Genomic DNA, 24,197 nt, shown 5'->3' on the forward strand with positions numbered 1-24,197 from the left:
CACAGAGATAGCAGTGTGGACAGGAGATCAGTGCCACTGAGAAGTGTCCCAAGACAGACCTCCTTGCTGGTCGCTGACCAAACCAAACGGAGAGGCAGGACCCCCTACAGGAGGGGGTGCTTGAGGAGCAAGACGAGATTCTGCTGACCAGGTTCTGTGATCACTAGGTAAGTTCCATCATGTTCCAGCCAGTTCTGGTTCTGGTCCAATACACACACACACACACACACACACACACACACACACACACACACACTGCTTTACCTAGTTCTCTCAAAAGTTCCCAGAAGCTTGTGCATATAGATTTGCTGAAGGAAAGAAGTAAGTGTCCACTATTACAAGACTAATGTAATTAGTCACAGTAATGTAACTAATGTGAGCTCTGGAGCCCCCAAGGCATTTCCAGAACCACACTACTCCCTGCTGGAGGGACAGTAGGCCAGGGTTACAAACCCCACAATGAGGGCAGGGCCTCCTTTGTTAACCATTTGGCCCCGTGGGGGTCCCTGATTGTCTCCCCTTCTTTCTGACCCCACACCCATTCCTCCAATGTCCAGCAAAGAAAGTACCAACTAAAACTGCCGGACAATCTCGATGGAGCACCAGGAGACTTCTGCCCTGAGTGGGACGATTGGTCAGTGCCTCTGAGGGGTGTCCCTTTCCTATCTCTGTTCTCCTGCCACTCAGCAATGCTGGAGCCTCCTCCCTCAGACTGTAAAGTTCCCTAGGAGCCCTCATCAAATGCTAAAGCCCTCTTTTGGGAAAAAGGCTTCTGGTGACGTTAGCCTCAGCAAGCTGCAGCCAAGGGCTTTTCATCCGCTGCAAATCAAACTCCTAAAACTCAAAGATGTAAGATGTTCAAGAGACAAGGTCAATCTTTCTGGCTTGACACTCTGTAAACGGTTATTGTTCTCCTGGCTGAACACACGGCCGTCTAATTTTTCCCACACCCAAGGTGCTCCTTGTTTGCTATCTGATGCATTCACTAACATCTTTAAGGGTACGGGTATCGCGGTATCTTCTCTTTCTGACTGGGTGGGAGGGCGAAACCCTAGCCTCTTGAACTTGTGAATGACCATGTGATATGCTCGGGGACGTGGGCCCCTTATGAGCAGAAGTGTTGCCCACTAGGCTCAGATGTGCCGTGACTGTGGCCCCGACAATGATGTTGGAAGTATATGGAGAAGCCTCATCCACCTGGGCTCCAAGGCTGCAGGAAAGAGCTCCATGAGACATGACTACAAGCAGAAGACATGCTTTAAGCCTATGGGGAGGTTTTGTTCCTGAAGCAAAACTTCATCTGAGATGATGGACAGACTCTTGAAGATGGGTCTCTGCCTACCTGGGCTGCCGCGTTACCGCGGGTGGCTTCATGCTTCAGCCACATAAAGACATCTCCATCTTCTTTGGTTTGGACTTTGAGTATTTCATCATCTTTGAGTCTAATAGTTTCAACATAAGCCTAAAAAGTAAGGAAAGGAAGAAGAAGGGGAGGAGGGGAAGAGAGGAGGTAAACACCCAAATGCCCTGAGCATGCACGGTCATAATATTTTCAAACCAGCCATTGTTCAGGCGACACCCATATGAATAATTTAAATCTTAGGCGTGACTACATGGTCACGGGAGCGAATTATTTTTAAAACGCATGGACCACATCCTGCATGTCTGCATTGATATTTGTTCCTATCAAAGTATTTGGGGAAGCCAGGCTATTTTTTTCCACTCCCACTTCATTATTCAAGCTTGTTCGAAAGTCTGCCTGATGTCATGGTTCTCGGAACCAGCTCCCATTCCCGACAACACCAAAAAAAAAGATATTTTCTAAGTATGACCTTAATTTTTACCGAAGCATCATTATCTGACATAACTAAACATGTTTACTTCACAGCTTCAGTTATCTGCTGCGGTACCCTCAAATTTAGAAATCTACCCTGAAAAGAAGTGTGCATACTAAACTCTAAGAATTTGAGGTGGGATGTTCCATATGCTCTGAGATGAACCCAGAGGGCAAGTTCACATGGTAATCTGAATTTGCACACAGCCTGTCAGATACCTGACTTCTTTGAAGGAAGTAAGATCCACTGCAGTGTACACATTTTGGCCGTGTATTAGAAACCGACTCCCATTGTTTTGTGGACTGCTGTTATGCATGATGGAGGCTGTGTAGCATGCCACCCAAGCACCGCCATGCCACAGGCAGGTGTGAAAACTTGCAAGAGCAGCCTCAGAGAATGAGGCGCCAGGCCTGATTTCCCTTCTGACTGCCTTTGTCTGTTAAGAAAATTATTCAGTCACAGATTCTGGTCTGTAGCTCTATTGCTTAAAATGTCTCTCAGCTGCCTCCTCTGCTGGGCCTGTGTGGGGCCCAGGGTCGCTTTCAGAGGCATTAGGGGACTGAGGACCCAGCTCAATCCATTCCAGCCAAGTTCAGCATGGAAGCAATAATGACCGCCTTTCACTGAAATCAACTATGGCGTCAGTGTCTTCACGTATTCCTCACAACAAAGCCGTGACTCAAACCTCCACCCCACCCCTAGCCCTAGTGAACAGACAAAGTAACAAATAGAGGCTCCAAAGGGGAAAACATGAACTCCAGCTCACACTGCCCGGCCCTGAAAGCCAGGCTACCACAGAGAGCCTCCACCCTTGTGATGTCGCCCTCTAGCGGGAAGACCCTGCAGCCTCAGTAGGAGAGAGTCAAGTCTGGCCAAGCCAGGGACTCCAGATTTCCAGGGCAGAGCTGGCAGCTGGCATTGCAAGATCACTTTCATTTTTGGTGAGGAGCCTGGGGTTGGGCAGATAAGAATTCTCGGTTTTATGTTCATGTGGAGAATTCCACTGTGTTGATTCTTGGTTTTCTTCTTCTCCTTGTCACGAGACTTCAAAGAGAAAGACTAGACACATAGAGACAGTTCCGCCTGAGGGGCTCACGCTCTCGGGTCTCTGCAGCTTTGGCACGGATGACATGCCAGGGACCCTCATGAGTAGTGTGACAGGCGCTGTCCCACTCCCGACCCCAACAGACAATCATGCTTGGAAATCTGATGAGACGGCCATGATCCACACCTCCATGTCACACACGTGGATGCCGAAGCCCACGGAAGTTAAGTAAACTGCCCAAGATCATAGCATCAGTTTTTCAAATTTAGGAGTCAAATTCAGGCTGGCTCACGCTCGTGCCTGGCCCCTAGTCTCCCTCGAAGGAGTGGTGCCTCTGGGAAGAAGCACGTGGTGGACTGTTTCCATGTCCCCTGCCCTCCCATACACAGTGAACTCTCTCTGTGGGCGCTGTCAGCTGGGTCTTGCTGAGATCACATTTCTATGTGTGTGGGCGGGTGGAGGCGGGGGTGGGGGGCAGGGGGGAGGAACCCGAGCAACCCTGCACAGCTGTGAGAAAAGAGCTCACTTGCTTCTGGCTCCATGGCCCTTGCAGGACCTGTGGGTGCTGCCATTGAACTTCCCAGGAATCGAAAAGTATTAGGACCACACCCTTTCCTCTCTGACCCAGGGGATTTCAGTTCCAATTCACCACCAACTAAATGTGAGCCTTGGGCAGCTTACTTTATTTAGATGGTACTGCTTTTCTGCAACCAGAAAAAGCTGCATGATATAGTACCTCCCACCTCCAAAGCACTCAAGATGTGAGCCATTATTTTTTTTTTACAGTACAAAGAGGAAGATCTAAGCTGAAATCTAGACTCTGCTACTCATTTTCTGGGTGACTTTAGGTGACCACTTTTATAAAATGGAAATAATATACTGACCCCACAGGTTTGCCGGCCTATACGTAATCTATGCATATCTATAATCTATATATAATTTATGCATACCTATAATCCCAGCACTGGGGAGATAGAGGCAGGAGGATCAGAAGTTCAAGGTCATCCTGCACAGTGAGTTTCATGCTAGCCTGGGCTACATGAGAAAGAAAAACGGAAGGAGTACAGTCTGGAGAGAACGTATAAATGTCAGACAATTTTTTGAGAGATCATATCCTGTGCCAAGCTCTGCTCAGCACGTGGATGAACTGATGTGTGTTGTAACAACTGTGTGAGAGGCAGACAGTCATGGTACCCAGGTAAGAGTGAGAAATGGAGGTAAGACCAACAGCACAAGCCTTCACCCCTAGTGTAGACAGACTGCCAGTGAGCCAGTCAAATCTGATCAGTCACACTGCGTGCTGCACCCAGGCAGAAAGGGATGCCTCTCCATGTTCCTGGGGTTCCCAAAGCAGCAGTTAGCACATCAGATGCCTATGCCTGGGCTTTCTGTGAAAGGAGGCGGTCTACAAAAAACACCTAAAGACAGAATGGCCTGAAGAGGGGCAGCTTAAAGCTGCTCATTCATTCAAATAGCATGTTGTGGCGAGGGATGGGGTAGGACAGAGAGAAGTAGCCATGGTGGGGTAAGGCAGGTATGCAGAGCCAAGGATGCCATACTAGATATTCTGAGAAATCCCAAGGTTTCCGGGAGGTCCTTTAGCTGCTTTTTTCATAAATCAATGTCATCTGAATGAGTAGCCCAAAAGTTCAGATCTTATATCACAGGGTTAAAGCCTGCTGCCAAGTTCCAGGAGGACCAGTGCCTGGAAACTGCCACCCTCAGACCCCTGGACCAAGTGCCAGAGAAAGGCGCCACACTGTCCGGGAGAAGATTCACCTTCCTTCCCGTTGCCCATGCAGGCTGCCAAGGGCGCTGTTCCTGTTAAAAGGCTGCTGTCACTGGTTTCAGGAAAGGCCAGAGAGGGGAGAGTGGGGGTGGGGAGGAGAGAGAGAGAGAGAGAGAGAGAGAGAGAGAGAGAGAGAGAGAGAGACAGACAGACAGACAGACAGACACAGACAGGAAAGAAGGGAGGGAGGGAGGGAGGGAGGGAGTGAGTGAGGGAGGGAGGGAGGGAGGGAGGGAGGAAGAAAGAAAGGGGGAGGAAGAAGAGAAAATAAGGCAGGGAGAGAGAGAGAGGAAGAGCTGGAAAGAAAGAGGAAAGAAAGGAAAGTGGGAGAGTGGATAAGAGAAAGGGAGAACAGAACAAGAGGGAAAACAGAGAAAGGAAGGGGAGACGGGAGACAGGACGGGACAGCTGGCTGGGCTGCAGCTGGACATCATCTAGAAATGCAGCCTTCTGAGGATTTGTTTTGTGGGCTGCCGCCCAGGCAGCGCCAGAGAGCCAAGGAGAAGCTGGCGAGAGGCTGGGCCAGTGTCCTAGCCAAGGCTTACACCTGCTAACCATGGCTTAGTTCTAGCCAGTTGGACTGCTGGCTCCCAGTTTGATAGGGGTGGTTCTTAGTCGAAAGTTAATGTTCTTGTTTTAAAGTGGCGGTGGGGAACTGTTGACTACTGCAGAAGAGAGAAGGGAAAGCGGGGTTCCACAGATGCTCACAGCTGCATCTCTTCGGGGTTCTTGCCCTGGGAGCTCAGTCTGTCAAAGGCACCCACCCTACAACCCCGAGGGGGCAATGACAGAGATGTGCCTGGGCGCTATGTGGGAGTCCAGCAAGGCCCCAGAGGAGGTTGCCGCTGAGCACATGGTACAGTCGGAAGGTTCCCAGGGAAATTGTAGGGGAGGAGAGAGTAAAGAGCCTGGACAGGGCCAGCACTGTGAACAGTGTGCTGTGGCCAAGATATGGTGATGCCAAAGTTAGCAGGCCAAGGCAGGGTAGCCAAGGGTAAGGATAGGTAGAGGGAGGGAGTACAGACAAGAAATGCCCTTGTATGCCCTGGTATGCCCTGTGATAGAGCTGGGTGCCTTGGGGTCAGTTCTTAACCCTGACTATACATTATAAGGATGAGAGGAGCTTCTAATATACATATGCACACACACACACACACACACACACACACACACACACACGTGTGTACATGCACACTCACATACACTCATGTACACATAAATGCACACATGCCACACCACATGCACACATGTGCATTGTGCATAAATGAACATACCCATGCAGATACAAATAAATACACACACACACATGCATGAATGCACCCACACACATACCTCAGTACCCCAGGAGGATTGGTTCCAGGATCCCTACAAACAATGATATCCTTGATTCTTGTCTCTTATCTAATGTGATGTGGTAATTGGGAACCCAGAGCATCAAGCACGCTTCAAATGCATTCAACCACGGTCTCACAGCCTCAGCCCCATGCTCTAAATCATGGCCAAATTACTTATAATACTTAATATAACGTAAATGGCATACAGATGGCTACAATGCTGTGTTTCTTAGGAATACTGAAAAGAAGTCAATACACACAGGCACAGACACCTTGGGTTTTTTTTGTTTTGTTTTGTTTTTTTTTGGAATATTTCCAATCTCTGCTTGGTTGCATTTGAGAGTGTGGCCTCTCAGGCAGAGAGTAGAAAGCAATATACACACCTATATTTCCTTCAGTCTAGGTGTGATCTTATTCAGGGGTCCTGGGGGTTGGGACATCAACATTTGAATTGGGGGGAACACAATTTTGCCCCTAAGGGAAGTTGTCGCAGCCGCTCAGGGGAGAGATAATCAAGGACCACATTAGGCAGTGGTGGCAGCGATGGAGATGGGGAAGAGAGAACTGGGGTGGTTATTAGGAGGAGGGGCCAAAGGCGGCCACCCCCATTTCCTAGTGTAGCTCTTGGTGTCATCTGGGGAGGTGTTAGCACTAGAGGAAGGGAGATGTGGAAGGCCAGCTTCTTTTGTGTCATAAGTCAAAGGAAAGAAAGATGTGGGGTGGAGATGAAGATTGAGTACTATCAATATGCAAATGTGGCTGTGGCCGGGGATGGGACTGAAGCCCTCCATGCTCCTAGAAGCCACAGAGAAAAAGGAAAGCTGTGACCAAACAGAGAGAGAGCCAGAGAGAGAGAGAGAGAGAGAGAGAGAGAGAGAGAGAGAGAGAGACAGACAGACAGACAGACAGAGACAGAGACAGAGAGAGGGATGGAGGGACACTTCTAAGGTCTGGGCTGAAGGAATGCAACTCATTTGCTATTTAAGCCACAGAACAGAGGGGAAGCTAGCTGTCCCTTCCTGTTCCACCTGCAGCAAAGTCCCGCTCAGTCACACGTGGGGAGCTGAGTGAGAATCCCGCTAAAGAAGATGAAATGACATGAGTCGCAGAAGCAGAGACGCCCAGAGAAGGGAGAAAGGCGTTATTGACAGACCCTTCTCAGTTAATTAGAGGGCTGCCTTTCAAGAGCTCCTCGTTTGCTACACTATGCTGGGGGATTAATAGATACCTCAACAAAAGGACATTTAAATGAACGCATGACACCTGCTTCAATCCTCAAGAAGCCATTAATTACGGATTCTTAGGAAAATGAGTGATGACACAACCCCTCTAAGTGTATAATTCCTATCCACGATGCCTAATCACACGGCCTTTCAGCGGCGAGACACATCTTTTCTGTTCAGCTCCTCCGGTTCTGACCAATTAAACATTCTCATTCCTAATCATAACATTGCACATGCCAAATCTTCAAAAGAGAAGGAGCTTGTCAGCCACGTACCGCTTCCCGCTGCTAATTGATGCTGAATTCGAATTCTGAAGTCTGTGATCTACACATGCAGGATGTTGTGAACATGTTTGGGCTTGGTGGAAAGGTAAAGGCAGACTTAATTTTTGCAACTTGATTTTGGAAAAAATGTTTTTTTCATGGCAGTGTTGTTTTTTTTTTTTTTAAACAAAAAGGTTGATTAATTAATTGCTGTCAAGCTGAGGTTAAATTTTGTAGATCACTTATGAGGGAATAGTCAGCTGTAAGTGACAAGTTTTGTGTGGGTTTATTTGAAGAGAACCAATATTGTCTAAAGGAATTAGAATGTCTCTATAGAGACAGACTTCTGGTTTTTATGACTTCTGTCCTCCTCCTCCTCTTTTCCCCTCCCCTCTCTTCCTCCCCCTCTCCCCTTCCCTCTCTTTCTCCTCCCTCCTCCCCTTTCTTCCTCCTCCCCCTCCCCTCTTCTCCTCCCCCTCCCTTCTTGGGACAGGGTCTCACAAATCCCAGCCTGGTCTTGAACTTGCTATGTAGCCAAGGAGGATCCTGAATTCCCGATCCTCCTGCCTCCCTCTCCTTGGTGCTGAGATTGCCGGCCCATGTACTACACCTGGTTTCACGTGGGGCTGGGGATTGAACCTCGTGTGTGCTAGACAAGTGTCTACCCACATCCTGAGCTATATCCTGAGCCCACTCTGTTATGTTTCACATTCACTGAAGGCTTCTCTCGGAGCCGTTTATTTCACAACAGTAGAGTGGCCACTGTAGGTTGTTTGTTTGTTTGTTTGTTTTTTCCCAGAAACCATCTGTTTCCAAGTATCAAACACCACCTTTCTGCCCTGTGGGCTTCTGACTCAATCCAGTTTGGTTCCCAGTCAGTCACTAAGATTCAACAAGTCTGACCTAGTCAGGCTTGTCCCTCAGACAGGCCTGCCCAGCAGGCAGGAAAATCGAAGTTCACAGCACAGATTCTGCCAGGGAGCCTCACACTGTTGTAGCACGAATCCCAGTTGGTCTTAATAAAAACCCGGAGCTAGATATCGGGGTGAATGCTGAAAGATCAGAGAGACAAAGGAACAAGCCGCAGCCACTTCTCACCTCACCAACTCCTCAGCCGAAAAGGACTGAGCTCCTGTCTCCTCCTGTCTTATATTCCTTTCTCCACCCAACCATATCACTTCCTGTCTCCACCTCCCCAGTGCTGGGATTAAAGGCATGTCTGCCTCCCAAGTACTGGGAGCAAAGGCATGAGAGCCCAGGTGCTGGGATTAGAGGTGTGTGCCACCACTGCCTGGCCTCTACGGCTAACTAGTGGCTGGCTTTGCCCTCTGATCTTCAGGCAAGCTTTATTTGTTAGCGCATACACAAAATACCACCACAACCTGTGACTACACAGACCCAGATGCCCATTCGTTTCCACATTTCCCTGGCAGAGATCAACAGGTGCAGAAACACCATCCAGTCAAAGCTTGAAATCCTCACCAGCTGGCCCTTTACAGAAAAAAAAAAAAAAAAAAAAAAAAAAAAAAAAAAAAACAATAAAAAAAACCCCTCAACCCCCACAGTAAAGTAGCTGCATTTATCAACATGAACCATCTTATGCGCTTCTGTAACCCGGAAACCGACCCGCCCACTGTCTCCTCTCACATCTGTGGATCCCTGCCATTAAGGAGGCTTTCCTGATGTTCTTACACAGACACCTTCAATGGCAGCCTTTTATCCTTACCCTCAAAAGAAGTCCGGAAGCACGCCATCAGTGAGTCTAATCTAACGCATTATGATTTTTTTTTTTTTTTTTTTTTTTTGTTGGCAGATGTGAGCCAACTGATTTCTTTGTCCAGTGAGTCAGCAAGATTGGGACGCCTGCAAGAAGCTGGGACTGGTGCTAAGTCCCCCTTGTCTTTAATCATCAGCCACCTGGCAGCAATGAGGAGGTAGGTCCATGTAAAGAAGACCTTTCGTAAGCATCCAGCACTGGGAACCTGGCTGGAGATAAAGCTGGCTTCTGTGTGTGGTGAACCCTGCTTGTTTATCACGTATAGCGAGGGGCACTGGGAAATTAAAGCCTCTTCTCAATTTGACTCCTTCCCTCCTAACATCTCCAGACCTCACTATGTCACATGGACAAAATGATTATGTTTCTGGTATGTTTTCCCTTTTTTCAAGACCCAAATCTGCCCCCGGAGCCAATCTCCCCTTCACACACTGGTCTGTCCGCTCACAGACAGCTCACAGATGTGGGCTCATGCCTGCGGTCAGCCTGAGAACCTGCACAAGAGCAGGAAATGGGCACTGAAGACAAGGTAATAAAGCTCTGCTCTCCATCACACAGTGCACATCCTCGGAGAGCCAGCACAGAAACCAGATGCAGGTGCAGCCACCAGCGCACACTGCTCAGGACTGTGACAACCAGGCGGTAAGCGTCCCCACGCATCTCTGTCCTACCTGGTCTCCCTGCAGGGTGTGCTGGTCAAGGGGTGTCTTTGTAGCAATGTTGCTGTAGTAGGCATAGGACAGTTCCCAGTCCAGGGGATAGCTGTCAACACCCTGGTAGTGTTTGTACCCAAGATTCATCGACGACAACCTCTCACTGCCCTGGCCTCCAACCAGACTGTATAGCATGCCCTGTTAGGAAGAAATTGATAAGTGTTCACAAGACTGTAGATAAAGTAATAAAATCCCCTAAGGCTGAAAGGTCATTTGCCCTGCTCCCTCTTTATAATCTCAACCATCCTAGAAAGGTTAATGTACCTAAAAAAACAAAACAAAACACACACAAAAAAAAACCCCACATACAAGGACAAGCAATCACACACAGAGATCAGAAATTAAAAGTCATTAAGGAACATGTAGTGTTTTCTTCTGATGGTGTTATCTGTCAACGTGCCTATGCTGGCAGGGACCCAGCATCATTTCTCAGGGAGTCTGGTAGGCTGTTTCCAATGAGGCCTGGAATTGGGAGGCTGGAGTAAAGCAGATGGTCCTCCCCAGGGAGGGGGAGCAGCATCCTACCCATTGAGGGCCCAGAGAGAACCAAAGGCAGAGGAAGGAGGAATCCATCCCTTTCGCTTCCTGCCTGCTTGCTTGAGCTGGGGCCCTGCTCTTTCCCTGTCTAGGGGCTAGATTTTCTACTACCAGATCCCCTGGTCATCAAGGCCCTTTTGGCTTTGACTGGAACCCCACCAGCAGCTTTCCTGGCCTCTCACTTAGCAGATGGCAGAGCAGGGAACTTCTCAGACTCCATAATTGCCCGAGCTGATTCTTCAGAATCAGTCTCTTCCTATATATATAAAATCCCATTGGTTCTGTTTTTCTGGAGAACCCTGACTAATACGCTTAGGAAAATGTGACTCTAAAATGTTAGGCACGTTGCATAATCAATTTGGATTCAAGACCCAAAGTAAAACTGTCTACTGTGGCATTTATTTTGATAGTAGAAGGGGTAGATGTGGTGACACTCTGCAGAGAGATCTGAAGGCTTTTCTGAGCTAAGAAGTAATGTAGGGTGACGGCATCCATGGGACGACCTCAACATGAGGTCCTCAACGTGAGAGCCGTTGCATTTATCAGGGAAGTGGCCCCTGATTCTGAAGGATGGGATTCCAGCCAGCTCTGCTCAAACTGTCCCTGGGATGGTTTACCAAACATGAAAACCATGTGCAGAAATTGAGAAGTGGCTTTTTCTCTTCCCTGAAAACAGGTTACTGTGTAGTTCCACAACCCAAGGACATTTTTTTCCCTGGGTATAAAGGTTTTTAGGGGACTCCACGGAGCCACAACACGCCCAGTGCTGGCAGGGGCATCTCTCTGCACACATAACCCAGGTGACAGATGCTCCTGACCCCATGAAATACGCCACCTGAAGCTGATCCCGGGGTCCATTTAATCCAGTTTCATAGAAGACAGTGAGGTAGTAGGATGCTTTATGGTATCCACAGCAGCTGGAATCCATCAGAAAGGGGATGACAGAGCTAATTTGGTGAAGGCCATCAACGCCGGAGAGTCTCTTTACAGCCTTCTCAAATATCCTCCCACCGATTTCTAATACGGAGTCATTTTGGTTCCATGGCACTGTAAATAACACAATTCGCAGCACACAGAATTAATTACCACAGGGCTGATGTGGCTGGAGAAGGAAGGAAAGCCAATTAAATACCTCTGTTATTGACAAGGTGGGTCCTGCAGTACCTTGAAATATACCACCCTCTGGGGAAGTAAATTAAACCCTTTGGGGGAATCTATGGTGTCACTCCGTAAAAAGCTTTTCCTCTGGCACTAAATGACAGCCTAGTATCCTGGGGGAAAGAATGTGCCTCACAGAGCTGAGAGGGTGCCTCAAGAGAGTAATTCACTCAGTGTAATTCACCGCCCAATCAGGGCTGCTGAAACTTCCAGAGAGACTCTCTTCTGAGACGCGGAAGAAGAATGTGTTTTTATCCCAGAAATAGTTCCTTGGTACTGCTCCCAAAATCCGAGCAAGAGCATTTTATTTTGAGATGCTTCCTCATCATCTTTCCATCCCAGTTTTGCTTGTGGGTCTCTCGATATAATGAAAAGAATGAGTCAACTCTCAGGAAGGCTCACAAGCCGCCTCGCACAGGGTCAAGCATCCTATGCAAACGAGGCCATTGGATCCACACGAGCTTGGATGGTTGGTGCTATTATTAGCCTCCTTCTTCCTCACAGCAGGGGCTTAAGGCCTGAAGAAACAAAATAACTTGTCTACAGTTACAAAGGCTGGCGAAGGGCTGGGCCAACCCTTGAACCCTGCTAGACAGGCCACACAAGCCAGAGTTCACACTCACCCCCTGGTGGACAGGCAAGCAGTTGTATTCACCAGGGCCCTCCCAGCGGGGATGGGGACTCGTCTGGTCTGCCTTCCTATGCCCGGTGCTATCTTTCACGAAACCTCTCATAAGTCTATATGCTGATCAATGTCCAAGCCAAGCGAGCAAGTGCAATGACTCCAGGATGTGATTGTGAGAATCTTCTCAAGTCTGTCTTTGCATCTATCTCTTTTAGTTATTAATGCAGCCCAGGAATGCTTCTAGGACAGGCAACGTACCATTGTAGGTGCCAAGCTACAGAAGGTCATACAGGATGGAAAGATGTTATTTACAGGAAACACAGGCCCTAAGTTACATGCAAACAATGTCAGCTTGAATGTTAAATTAAATGTCAGCCTTGACTAAAGTTTCACCTGCCTAAAAACTGCTATTTCCAACATCTTTTATTTTCTTCATTCTATTAAAAAAAGTTATTCAAAAAAAAAATGTTCAGAAGGCAAAGGATAAATCATTCTTCTTGGTACACCAGAAAGGGGTGAGCAGAGAATTTTTGCCCAGAATGAGAGGTTTGGATTAGGTTTACTGAAGAGCAATTCCCTTGCACTGGTTTATTGTAAAAACATGGGTCACGGAGGCTGGTAAGGTACTTGCCACAAAACATGAATACCTGAGTTTGATCCCACGAATCCACATAAAAAGCAAGGTATAGAGGCATTTGCTTATAATTCCAGTGCTAGGTAGACAGGGCCAGGAGGTGGGAGGGCTTGCTGGTCAGCTAGCCAAGTGGAATGGGTGAACCTCAGGCCAGTGAGAGGCCATCTCAACAAACACGGGGCATGATGTCTGAGCAACAACACCTGGGGTGTCCACTGGTCTCCACACATAGGCATGCACACAGCACATGTACATCTTCATATAGGGTGCATAAGTGTGTGTGCAGACAGACAGACAGACAGACAGACACACACACACACACACACACACACACACACACACACCACACACCAAGATCAGAAAGATCCAGAGCTGGCATTAGGAAAGCTAATACATTTGTTTACAAGTCGCTAGTGGTCCCTATGGGCCCCCCAAAAGGCAGATGTGGTCTGCACCCAAAGACCCCTGAAATGTGGCCAGCCTCCCAGCTCCAGCTGCATGTGCTTAGGCTCTCCAGACCCCACACTTCCAGAGCCACAGTAGCTGAAAAAGCCATCCTGGCACAGGAACAGCCATACGCCTTTTCCATATTCTCTGTTTGTTTATTTGCTTGCTTGCTTTACTCTAGGAAGACATAACTATTTGTTATGTAAGGAACATAACTATTTGTTTTTCTAAGACAAATCAAACAATGCAAATGGCTTTAAAGAAAACAGAAGCCTCCACTCGCCCACTCTGTCTTTAGTGAAGATAAAGGCTGTTAAAAAGCTTGGTACCTATGCTTGGAGATGTTTCCTTTACATGCACAGTAATTCATGTATGCATTTATTTACATACATATTTTTTTTCTTTCCCTCAAGTGGCATATCATGCCACTATAGATTCTGACTTCATTTTTTATGTTTTAAATTTCTATTAAATTTTACTTATTTTATTTGTGTGTGCATGTGGAGGTGCACACATGCCCCAGCATGAATGTGGAGGTCAGAGGACATTTGCAGGGGTCTCCTCACTCCTTCTCTTCCACTCTGTGGGTCCCAGGGATCAAACTCAGGTCTTTGGGCTCGGTGATAAGCCCCTTTACCCACTGAGCCATCTCACCAGCCCAACTTTCTCTTTTAAATTAACTGTGTTATTAATAGCTCTCTACGGCCGTCAGAAGTTCATTCTGTTTAACGCTCCAATAATGCAGAGGCAGAGTAGGGCAGGAGCTCTGTGGGTAAAGTGCATGCCGTGCAAGTCTGAGGACCTGAATCCAGATCCACACACCCCCACATAAACAGCTACACGTTGTGGCATATGTCTGTAATCCAGCCTTAGGGCAAGACAGACAGCGACATCCCTGAAGCTCATTGGCCAGCTAGCATAACCTAATCCATAAACTTCAGGTTCAATGAGAGATCCGTCTCAAAAAGTAAAAGGTGCAAAGTGATCAAGGAAAGACATCCGTGTTGACCTCAGACCTTCACACACATTTGCCTGCACGTGTCCACATCCTCCAAATAAATAAATAAATAGAATGAATAAATAAATAAATGAATGAATGAATGAATGAATGAGTGAATGGCGGTAATTGGGGTACCACTTCCAGGATTCTCCCTAGTTCCCCATAGCAGACTATTTGCATGTGACCAGTGTCCATCTTCATGTGTACCTCCTCACCTGTGTGCTCTATCCCGTGGGTCCCAGCTGCAGCTTGTGGCCACATGTGGCCAAGAACAGCTCTGAACTCAGCCTAACACAAAATCTAAACTTACTTGAAACATTACAAGACAACTGTTTGTGATCTTTTTTTTTTTTTTAACTCAATCATGTGGTTCTAGAGCATGAATTTTGTAGGTGACAGCACCCACCCTGTTACACTGTGAATCAGCTGGTCATGCCCTTGACTCTAAACCATCTCTAGATTCCTTGGAAACCATCTCTAAATACATTGGAAATGCTATGGAAATGGTTGTTACAAAGAAGTGTAAGGACTAACAACAAGAAAAATATGTCCATACATGTTCACTACAGGTTAGTGTGTGTGTGTGTGTGTGTGTGCGCGCGTGCGTGCGTGTGTGTGTGTGTGTGTGTGTGTGTGTGTGTGTCTGTGTGTCTGTGTGTCTGTGTGTGTGGTGTTCGGTGCTGGGGATTGACTTGAGGACCCTCACACATACTAAGCATTGGAGACCACAGCTTCACCCTCAGCCTGACGCTCTAAATACCTTTGGCCCACCTTTGGTTGTGTACAGACGCAGAGCCCACAGGAACAGAGGGCTGACCATCCTGCATTTTACAGCTGCACCAAGTTCTCTATTTTTAGACTCTTGGGTCACTTCTTGTGATTTTGCTATAACCAACATCACAGTGACAGGCAGCCTTGGACGCTTCTCTCTGTTTTCCTGCTGGGCTTTGCCTGCACGATAACATCCTTTTCCACCAGGACTCTGGGGATCTCTTCTGTTGGGTTTTCCCTTTGCTCTGCTGAGGGGAGCACTCCACGCTATGAGACCATTCCTTTGATAAGAACCTTCTCCATGGATTCAGGGAGCACAGAGACACCGAAAACAGATCCGACTGCTACTTTTTCGTAGATTTAGTTTTCAGCGCTTGCTCCTTCCAGAAGCCCCCTCGCGCACATTCCCAGCAGAGTGGCGTCCGTGTTATCGTTAACGATTCATCCTGGCCTCTCCTCCCTGCCAAATTCTAAGATGACGGGTTTTGCTTGACTACACAGGGACACTGGCTTTGTGGGCTCAGAGGAGGGAAAGACTCCAAAAGAAATGAAACTCTAAATGAAACACCTGCCTCCACTGACCCCTGGCACAGAACCCCAGAAATCAGCATCAGGATTGCCCAGGTAGCTGGGAACAAACCCAGAATCCTCCAGTCTATCCTGAGCCCAAAAAGCTCTGTAGATGGGAAGGGCTTGCTCATTTCTTTTTTTTATATTAAAATTCTTAACTCCAACCCACAAAAAAAAAAAAAAATCACCAATTGATATTTTCTCTGCCCAAGAATCTAAACAATTTTCTGCACTACTGAATTTAATAAAAGTAATAATTCTAAGGTACAATTACTCATTTCACACTTTTGGTAAAGTTCGGGTTGTAACTATTATCTAAAAATCAAAGCCATGGTGTCTTTGTCGATATTAAAGTCAGTTTAATGAAACTGTTAATTTCACCCATCTGGTTTAGCATATGCATTTTTTTTCCCTAGCCAATCTGTAACTAAAAACATGTCTTGTTTGAGGAGATTAATGGTATAATGAAGAAACAAACAAACAGAATGGGAGAAATCACTACTTCTCCATTTTCTTTCTTTTTGTATCAGACGCTAAGGAACCAAAGCCACAGCCTCCATCGCTTAAGCCCCATCTTCCAGGCAGCACGGCTTATTTTACTCTTCATTCATATCAGAAGGTGTGTACTGACTGTTAGACGAGGCAAACGGTAGAATCTGCGAAGATAGCCGCCCACTTAAGACCTGGGAGCTGGAGCCAGCTTCTGATTGAGAATTCAGAAGGAGACAGGCACCCTCGCTCCCCGTGAGAGGGACGGAGACATCAATAGCAAAGTCGTTTTTAGTGTCAGGCTTCTGAACGGCAAAGCGCACCCAAAGCAGAAGTTTGAAAGAGGAGAAAAGTACAAGGAGGAAATACCACGCCACTGTTATAAGGAGCCCTCTTCATCAAGTGTACTGACTTAAAAAGCACTCGGTGAGTTCCTCATCTGCATCCTGATCTGAGGTGCTGATGGGCTCCAAGCCTCAAGAGCCGGCTGCAGTGGCGCCCGAGTACAGCATGTGTGTCTTTTGGCACTGGGAACGCCCATTCTATCCAAGCTGTCCCTCTTTCTCCTACAACGCAAATGCTCAGGAAATAGGTGTTGCTCTGTACTGTTTAGGTGCAAATAATAAGAAAAAAAAAAGTCTGGACATGTTCCCTACAGATGCAATTTTTTTCCTTGTTGCTTTTATTTCTGGGTAGTGTTGAAGATTGATCCAAGGGCCTCACATCTACTAGACATCAACCTCAGATCTCCATCCATCCTGCTTTTCTAAATATTGACCTAAGGTTCAGAAACTGGGAGTTCCGCTCTTTCTTCCTCTCTCCTCCCTTCCTCTCTCCTCCCTTCTCCTCCCTTCCCTTCCCCTCCCCTTCCCTTCCCCTTCTTTCCTCCTTCCTTCCTTCCTTCCTTCCTTCCTTCCTTCCTTCCTTCCCTCCCTCCCTCCCTCCCTCCCTCCCTCCTTCCTTCCTTCCTTCCTTCCTTCCTTCCTTCCTTCCTTCCTTCCTTCCTTCCCCGTCTTCCCCATCCCCCTCTCCTCCCTCTCTCTTTTCAGGATTGTTATTTCTTGGGTGGGAAAACTGTAACCCATTCTTGGTTTTCTTCCTCCTCACCTCTGTATACGGGTATTTTAAAACCTAACAATAACTGCTTTCAAATCCTAATAATACAGGCGCTGACTCTGCGACAGCCAGGCATAGCTCCTAAGGAAGGGAAGGGGTGCCCTGGGGTCACTGGTTCACGGAATTGCGTGTCTATCACGTCCATGCTCTGCACTTCTTCAACCAAACAGTGGAACTGTTGGCCAAATTAAAATCAAAGTAGCATTCTGGTGCAGCCGCCTTCCCCTCGGCAGACGGTGCAGAGACATCTCATCTCTACATTGTGCTCCAAAGCCCGGGGCAAGAGGCCCTGCGGAAACCAGGCAGATGGTGTCAGCCCTGGGAGAGGTGCCCAGGCTTGGACCTGGCCTCATCCCACAGCACCATTTATTGGCAGCTCCTAGACTTCCTCCAGGCGCTGGCACCAGCAAATGTGGGCTTAGCAGTGCAGAAAGGTGGCCGAGAAGACAGCCCCGGCCTGGGGCAGATGTCCCCAGGAGTACACAGCCATCACACCAGCCTCACTCACTCATCCCTCCTGCCTTTATGGCACCTGGTCCTCACCTGGACCCCTGCCTACTTGACTGTGAGTCTTTGTGGTCTTCTTCACTGTCCCCAGCCCTCAAGCCTGGAGTCCAGGCCCCCAGTACCATTCCACCCAGCACCCTGTGCTGGTCCTGGTACCACAGCACTCTTCAACAGGCTTTTGATGTCAAACTGCTCAGTTTTGACAAGGACGGTCTGACAGGAGAATAAAAGAATGAAATGGCCAGAACAACTCTTAAATAATGAAAACCACGTAGACTATATTCTACTGTTGCAGCGTCAGAAAAAAAAAAAAAAAATCCAAATGCTAACTGGGCCATGTCCATGCCTCAGCAACTGCCATTTTCCTAAAGAAGTCAAGGCTCGGGGACGGCTTTCAGGCTGACCGATCCAAATGCCCTGCTGAAGTCCTGATCGGAGGATCTCGCATTGGATGATCATCTCGTATTGGATGCCACCCCAGCACCATGCACGGGGGAACTGAGTGACAGAGAAGGGATAGGAGATTTCACAGACCAAGCAAGGCAATCAGGATGCAGAGCTCATCTCTGGAATGCCGGGGGGCGGGAAGGGTCTTGGGAGCATCTATACGCACTGCAGCTGGGTACCCCAGGAGTGCTGCCATCTTTAATTCAAAGGCTTGCAGGCTCTGTGAGGTGAAGAACAAGCCCTGTTATACATGAGAGTGAGGACTCCAGTGGGAACAGCTGAGTTTTACAGCGTGTTAGCACATCAGCTGTCAACATTTAGCAAGCTTCCCCCACAGCACCCCCCGGCACTTGGCCTAGAGCTGTGTGTGGGCTGGTCCCATTGCCAGTGTGGTTGCCCCAGGGCCTAGCACAGTGCCAGGAGGTACTCAATCTATGGATCCCAAACTGGCTTTGCAATGTGTCTCAGGGATGGTTTTACATCTGGCCACCTGTCCATCCCACCCCTCGAGATTAGAGAAAGCAGCAAGGATGAGAGCCATATTTCCGAAATTCTTTGGTATGCACGGGACTGAGAAGATTCCAATCCCCTTTCATGGACTCCAGAGAGGGTCCATAGTTTCGGGGACCAGAGCAGCGTTTACAGAGGCAAGATGGCAGCTCCCAAGACGGAACAGGTTCATGATGAGAGAGGAATGAGAAAATGCAGAAGGTAGGAGAGGAACCGTAGTGGACTCGGCCAGTACGGGCTGGAGCTGTGTGGCCTTGCCCGTGCAGACCGCCATCTGGGTCTCTTCATGTGACACTGCCACAAAAGGTTTGAGGGCTGCGAGGACACTGAGCTCCCTGGGCACTGGGAGGCTCGTGGCTTCTCGAGACTTTTTGAGATGAGGGTCTTCAAGAAGCACGGAAATCTGCTTGTAGTACTGACACCTGGAATCCCCAGGATGTGGGAAGTGGAGGCAGGAGGCCTTTCTATGAGTTTGGGGATAACCTGGACTACATGCCAAGGCCCTGTTTCCCAAACAAACAAGCAGCCACTGGGAAGCCAGCTCAGTTGGCAAAGTGCTTGTTGTGCAACTGTGAGCACCTGGGTTTGATTTCCAGGACCCGTATTAGGAAGCCAGGCATGGCAGTGCACACTTCTAATCCCAGGACTGCGGAGGCAGAGACAGGAAGGTCCCTGGGACTCACTGGCCAGTCAACCCGCCTACTGGGTGAGCCTTCAGGCCAGAGAGAGACTCTCTTCCATCAAACAAGGCAGATAGTGCCTGAGAGCGACCTCTGGCCTCACACACATTTATATACACGTGCATGCATACTCCATACACACACATGCACAGACTCTCAGTGGACAAACATAAACACGCGCGCGCGCGCACACACACACACAAATAAAATAAAGTTGAGGGACTGCCTCTGTGTTTGAGGACTCAGTTACATGGCGGAAGCAGACAAGCAAGCCTTGTAATATAGAAAGGCGGCAGTTGCGCAAGCATGCATGAGAGGAGGGGCTGTGGGCCTACAGAGATGGACAAAAGGCACGAGGAGGTGGACCAAATTGGGACACGAAGGCTGCTTATTAGGAAGGAAGGAGACGTGTGAACCACATTCACTGACCAGCATGGGCACAGATGTGCTGGGCAGGACCATATGAAGGAAGCCTTTGTCACCAAAAAGCTAGCATGCCCCAGAAGCTCTGCTGGCATTGTGGAGAACCCAAAGCATAAACTGATCACTTGGGTGTTCTGTTCCACCCTGCACGAGCCAGCACCTGAGGTCAAAAGGGCACACAGAAGACCCAACAGCCCTAAGTCAAGGCAGTTCCATTCAGACAAGACTGTCCCTCATGCTCACATGGTCATTTTCTGTCCATGAAGTTCTTTCCCAAACACGGTGTCATGTCACAACAGCCTCACCTTCTGGATTCTGATAAGACCAGACTTTCCATAGTATGTAAAATGCTGCATAGAATTTATCACCCCCACATACTTACAAGGGTGGCTACCATCAAACTAAGTGGAAAATAAGTGTTGGTTAGGACTGGAGAAATGTAGTTCCTTGTGCACTATTAGTAGGAGCAGAAAATGGCAGCCATGGTGAGAACCTGTAGAGGCTCCTCCAAAAACCAAACAGAACTGCCCCATGATCCAGAAATCCCACTGCTGGATGTACACCACGAAGCATCGCGAGCAAACGTGGCTGAAGGGAGACGTTTGCATTCCCATGCTCCACGCAGCATTTATCACAATAGAGCAGAGGTGGAAGGGATGAACGGATACATCAGTGTGGCCAGGACACACAATGGAAGACTGTTCATCTTTAAGAAGAGGAAGGAGATTTTGACACGTGCTATCCCATGGCCAAAGACATTATGTGAAGTGCAATAAGCCAACCACAAAAGGAAGAAAGCTAGATGGTCCCATTTCCAGGGAACATTTGAAGGAGTGATACAGGAACAAGGAGTAGCATGGCAGTTTTCAGGGTCTTGGGGCAGGTAAATGGGAATTTTTAAAAAGAAATGTATAAGCCGGGCGGTGGTGGCGCACGCCTTTAATCCCAGAACTTGGGAAGCAGAGATAGGCGGATCTCAGTGAGTTTGAGGCCAGCCTGGTCTACAAAGTGAGATCCAGGACAGCCAGGGCAACACAGAGAAACCCTGTCTTGAAAAAGCCAAAAACAAACAAACAAACAAAAAACCAACAACAACAAAACAAAACCAAAAAAAGAAAAACCCCAAATGTATAAATTTTAGTTTGTCAAGATATAGAGTGTTGTGATCTGATGTGGATCGTGTAATTATTCCTAACAATGCTGAACTGTTCAATGAAAACCAGTCAAAATGGCAGTTTTTATATTAAGTGTATTAGCACAGCCCTCAAACAGTTAGGGTGTAAACAACAGCTGACCTCACTAGGTGGGGACATGCAGACTGCTCTATGCTCATCTCATTTGCCAATAAAGTGGAAGCTTCCCCCGCCCCCTGCAAAGTACCCATGTCTCCTTTCAAGGGTTGGCTTCGATGGGGAGCAGATGCGCCATCTGAAATCACACAGTGTGGGTTGGGGGGAGAATCACTCTCAAGTCTGAAATGTGCATATGCAGAGGCCCGGAAGCAGACTGTTGGCCACATACATGAGGAGATGCTTCCAAGGAGAAAGGATTCCTCATAAGGAATCAGAAGTTCCGTCGTTGTCTTGTCTCATCGTCTCTGTTTAAAAAAGGAAACAGAGGGCTGGAGAGATGCCTCAGCAGTTAAGAGCACTGACTACTCTCCCAGGGGACCTGGGTTTGATTCCTAGCACCCACACGATGGCTTAGAAATGTTTGTAACTTCAGTTCCAGGGGATCCAATGCCCTCCTCTGACCTCCCTGGGCACCCAGGCATGCATGTGATACACATACATATAGGCAAAACACACACACACACACACACACACACACACACACACACACACACATTCACACACACTAATAATAGTAAAATAAAATAAAATTAAAAACCAGGAATATTAATCCCACAAATTAATTTCTCTGAGGAAATGAAGAAGCTGTTGTTTACTTTTTCTTCTGGCCCAACTTAACTCTTGTTTAAAACCCAGTCTTGCTGAGGATGTGACTCAGTGGCGGCCTTCTTGCCCAGCACACACAAGGCCCTGGGATTAATCCACAGTGTAAGGAAATAAAAACATCTTATGTGAACATAACTTGGGCAGTCGAGATGGCTCAAGGGGTAAATGCTTGCCTGGCAAGTCCAGTGACCCAAGTTTGATCCCCAGAACCCACATAAAGGTGGGAGGAAGGACTCCTTTCACAAAATTGTTTCCTGACGTCCACATGTACACTGTGCCGTGCACATCCACAAATACGCATCATGCACCACACACGGGGGAAAAGTTATATAAAAAAAGTCTTCCCTTATTCTTTGTTCTATTCTGGCTCATGGGGGCCATTCAGCTGATACGTGTTTAGTGAATAAAGGGCCAAACGGTTGAGAATGAGTTAAGAACATACTCAACGAAAACCTTTTGTTCCTCTTCCTGCCCTATGGCAAAAGTCTCAAGCGTCCAACATCTGCCGTTCAAGTCCATTTTCATAGCCTGTCTCAGATGTGGGAAATGCAATGCGATGCACACATCTGCTGCTTTGCATCACTATAAGTGAAATGCTCTGGGCATGGCACTTTTTTTTTTTTTCAGGAGGAGTGGTTTGGTTTAAGGCACAGCTCTGGAAGTTCAAGGGAATGTGGCTGGCATCAGCTTGGCCCTGGGGACCATCTCACGGTGGGAGCTTGTGCAAGTGAGAGATGCCACATGGCCAAACAGGAGTCTAGGGAGAGAGTCCATGTCTGGACTTGCTCTCATAATAATTGAGCCTCTTTAAAGTTCGGAGATCCCATGAGAACAACCACAATCCCTTCTGTGGGCAAAGCCTGGAGTGTCCAAGAGACCTCCCACTAGTACTTACTTCGTGTGCATGTTTCATGGACAGGTATGTGTTCGAGGGTACACATGCACTTGTATGCACATGTATGGAAGCCAAAAGTTCTTCACTCTCCTCACCTTAAGGTTTGAGATTGTGCCACTTACCCAAACCTGGACCTCACCAATTCAGCAAGACTAAGTGGCCAGTCACCCCTACAGATCCTCCTGTCTCTGTGTGGTGATATATTGTGTACCCTAATAAACTTTGCCTGAAGATCAGAGGACAGAACAAGCCATCTATGTTTATAGATGTCAGGCAGTGGCAGCACACAGCTTTAATCCTAGCACTCGGGAGGCAGAGATCCATCTGGATCTCTGTGAGTTCAAAGCCACCCTGGACTACATGAGATTGACTCAGTCTAGGAGAGAAACAGAGCCAGGCAGTGGTGGTACACACCTTTAATCCTAGCACTTGAGATCTCATGCCTTTGCTTGGGAAGCACACATGCCTTTAATCCCAGCACTAGAGAGGTTGAGACAGGAAGTGATATGGCAGGGTGGAGAAAGGTATATAAGGCATGAGGAGACAGGAACTAAAGGCTTTTTGGTCAGAGGCCTTTTGGCTAGAAAGCCTTTTCAGGCTGAGGAGTTGGTGAGGTAAGAGGTTTGGGCTGTAGCTTGTTCCTTTGTCTCTCTGATCTTTCAGCATGTACCCCAATATCAGGCTCTGGGTTTTTATTATGACATTTGGAAATTCGAGCACCATCTCTGCCTCTCTGATACTTGGATTATAGGCATGTGCCACGTCATCTGGGTTCTGGGGATTCAAACTCAGGTCCTCATCCTTGTACAGCCACTACTTAACTGACTAAGCCACTCCTCCGGCCCTTAACACTCGTCTCTTGAAACTTCCCTTCCCTCCCACAATGCCACACTAGAGACCAAGCCTCGTGGGAGAAGCCACATGCAAACCGTAGTGAAGGGAGGTCTACGCCAGTCTACCGATCACTAAGACAAGACAAGCCAGGGCAACAGTACAAGAGAGAATGCAGACACATGTTCTACAAATGAGTTGTGAGGAGCATGCTGGGGCTAGCCAGATGCTAACAGAAGGATGACCTTGTCAGAAAGGGTATCCCAGAGACCAGGAACACGGGCAGAACAGCCGACTGGCATTCTTTTGATAAGAGACCATAGCAAAGGTCCATTAAACACGTAAACTGATTTTCTACCTTCAATTTTCAAAATCAAGTTTTCTGCATTTTTCTCAACCTCGTTAGGAAGCTGGGTACGAGATATGACACCAATTGCTCTCTCTTGGGTTAGCCAGATGATGGTATTACAGCCCCAAGCAAGGGCACCATGCCAGGCAGAGAGGAATTCGATGGCATGTGTACCCTGCCTCTGCAGGAGGCTTCGGGGCCTTTCCAACCCAACCTGGAAAAGCAGCTGCCTCTGGCAGAAAGGGGTACTGGCTCCGGAAATGTACCTTCTCCT

The 24,197-nt window shown here is 47.9% G+C and overlaps 1 protein-coding gene across 1 annotated transcript in view; it reads right to left on the minus strand.

Moving 5' to 3' along the window:
• Sel1l3 (SEL1L family member 3) overlaps positions 1 to 24,197 on the minus strand; it is a 112,820-nt gene that overhangs the window by 41,069 nt on the left and 47,554 nt on the right. Inside the window, exons 10-12 of the mRNA XM_059275054.1 lie at positions 11,349 to 11,560; positions 9,935 to 10,114; positions 1,343 to 1,462 (exon numbers count right to left, since the gene is read on the minus strand). Coding sequence (XP_059131037.1) covers positions 1,343 to 1,462; positions 9,935 to 10,114; positions 11,349 to 11,560 — 512 coding nt within the window. The remainder of the gene's footprint in view (positions 1 to 1,342; positions 1,463 to 9,934; positions 10,115 to 11,348; positions 11,561 to 24,197) is intronic.

Source organism: Peromyscus eremicus, chromosome 10 (genome assembly GCF_949786415.1).
Source record: "Peromyscus eremicus chromosome 10, PerEre_H2_v1, whole genome shotgun sequence".
NCBI classification, from domain to species: Eukaryota; Metazoa; Chordata; class Mammalia; order Rodentia; family Cricetidae; genus Peromyscus; species Peromyscus eremicus.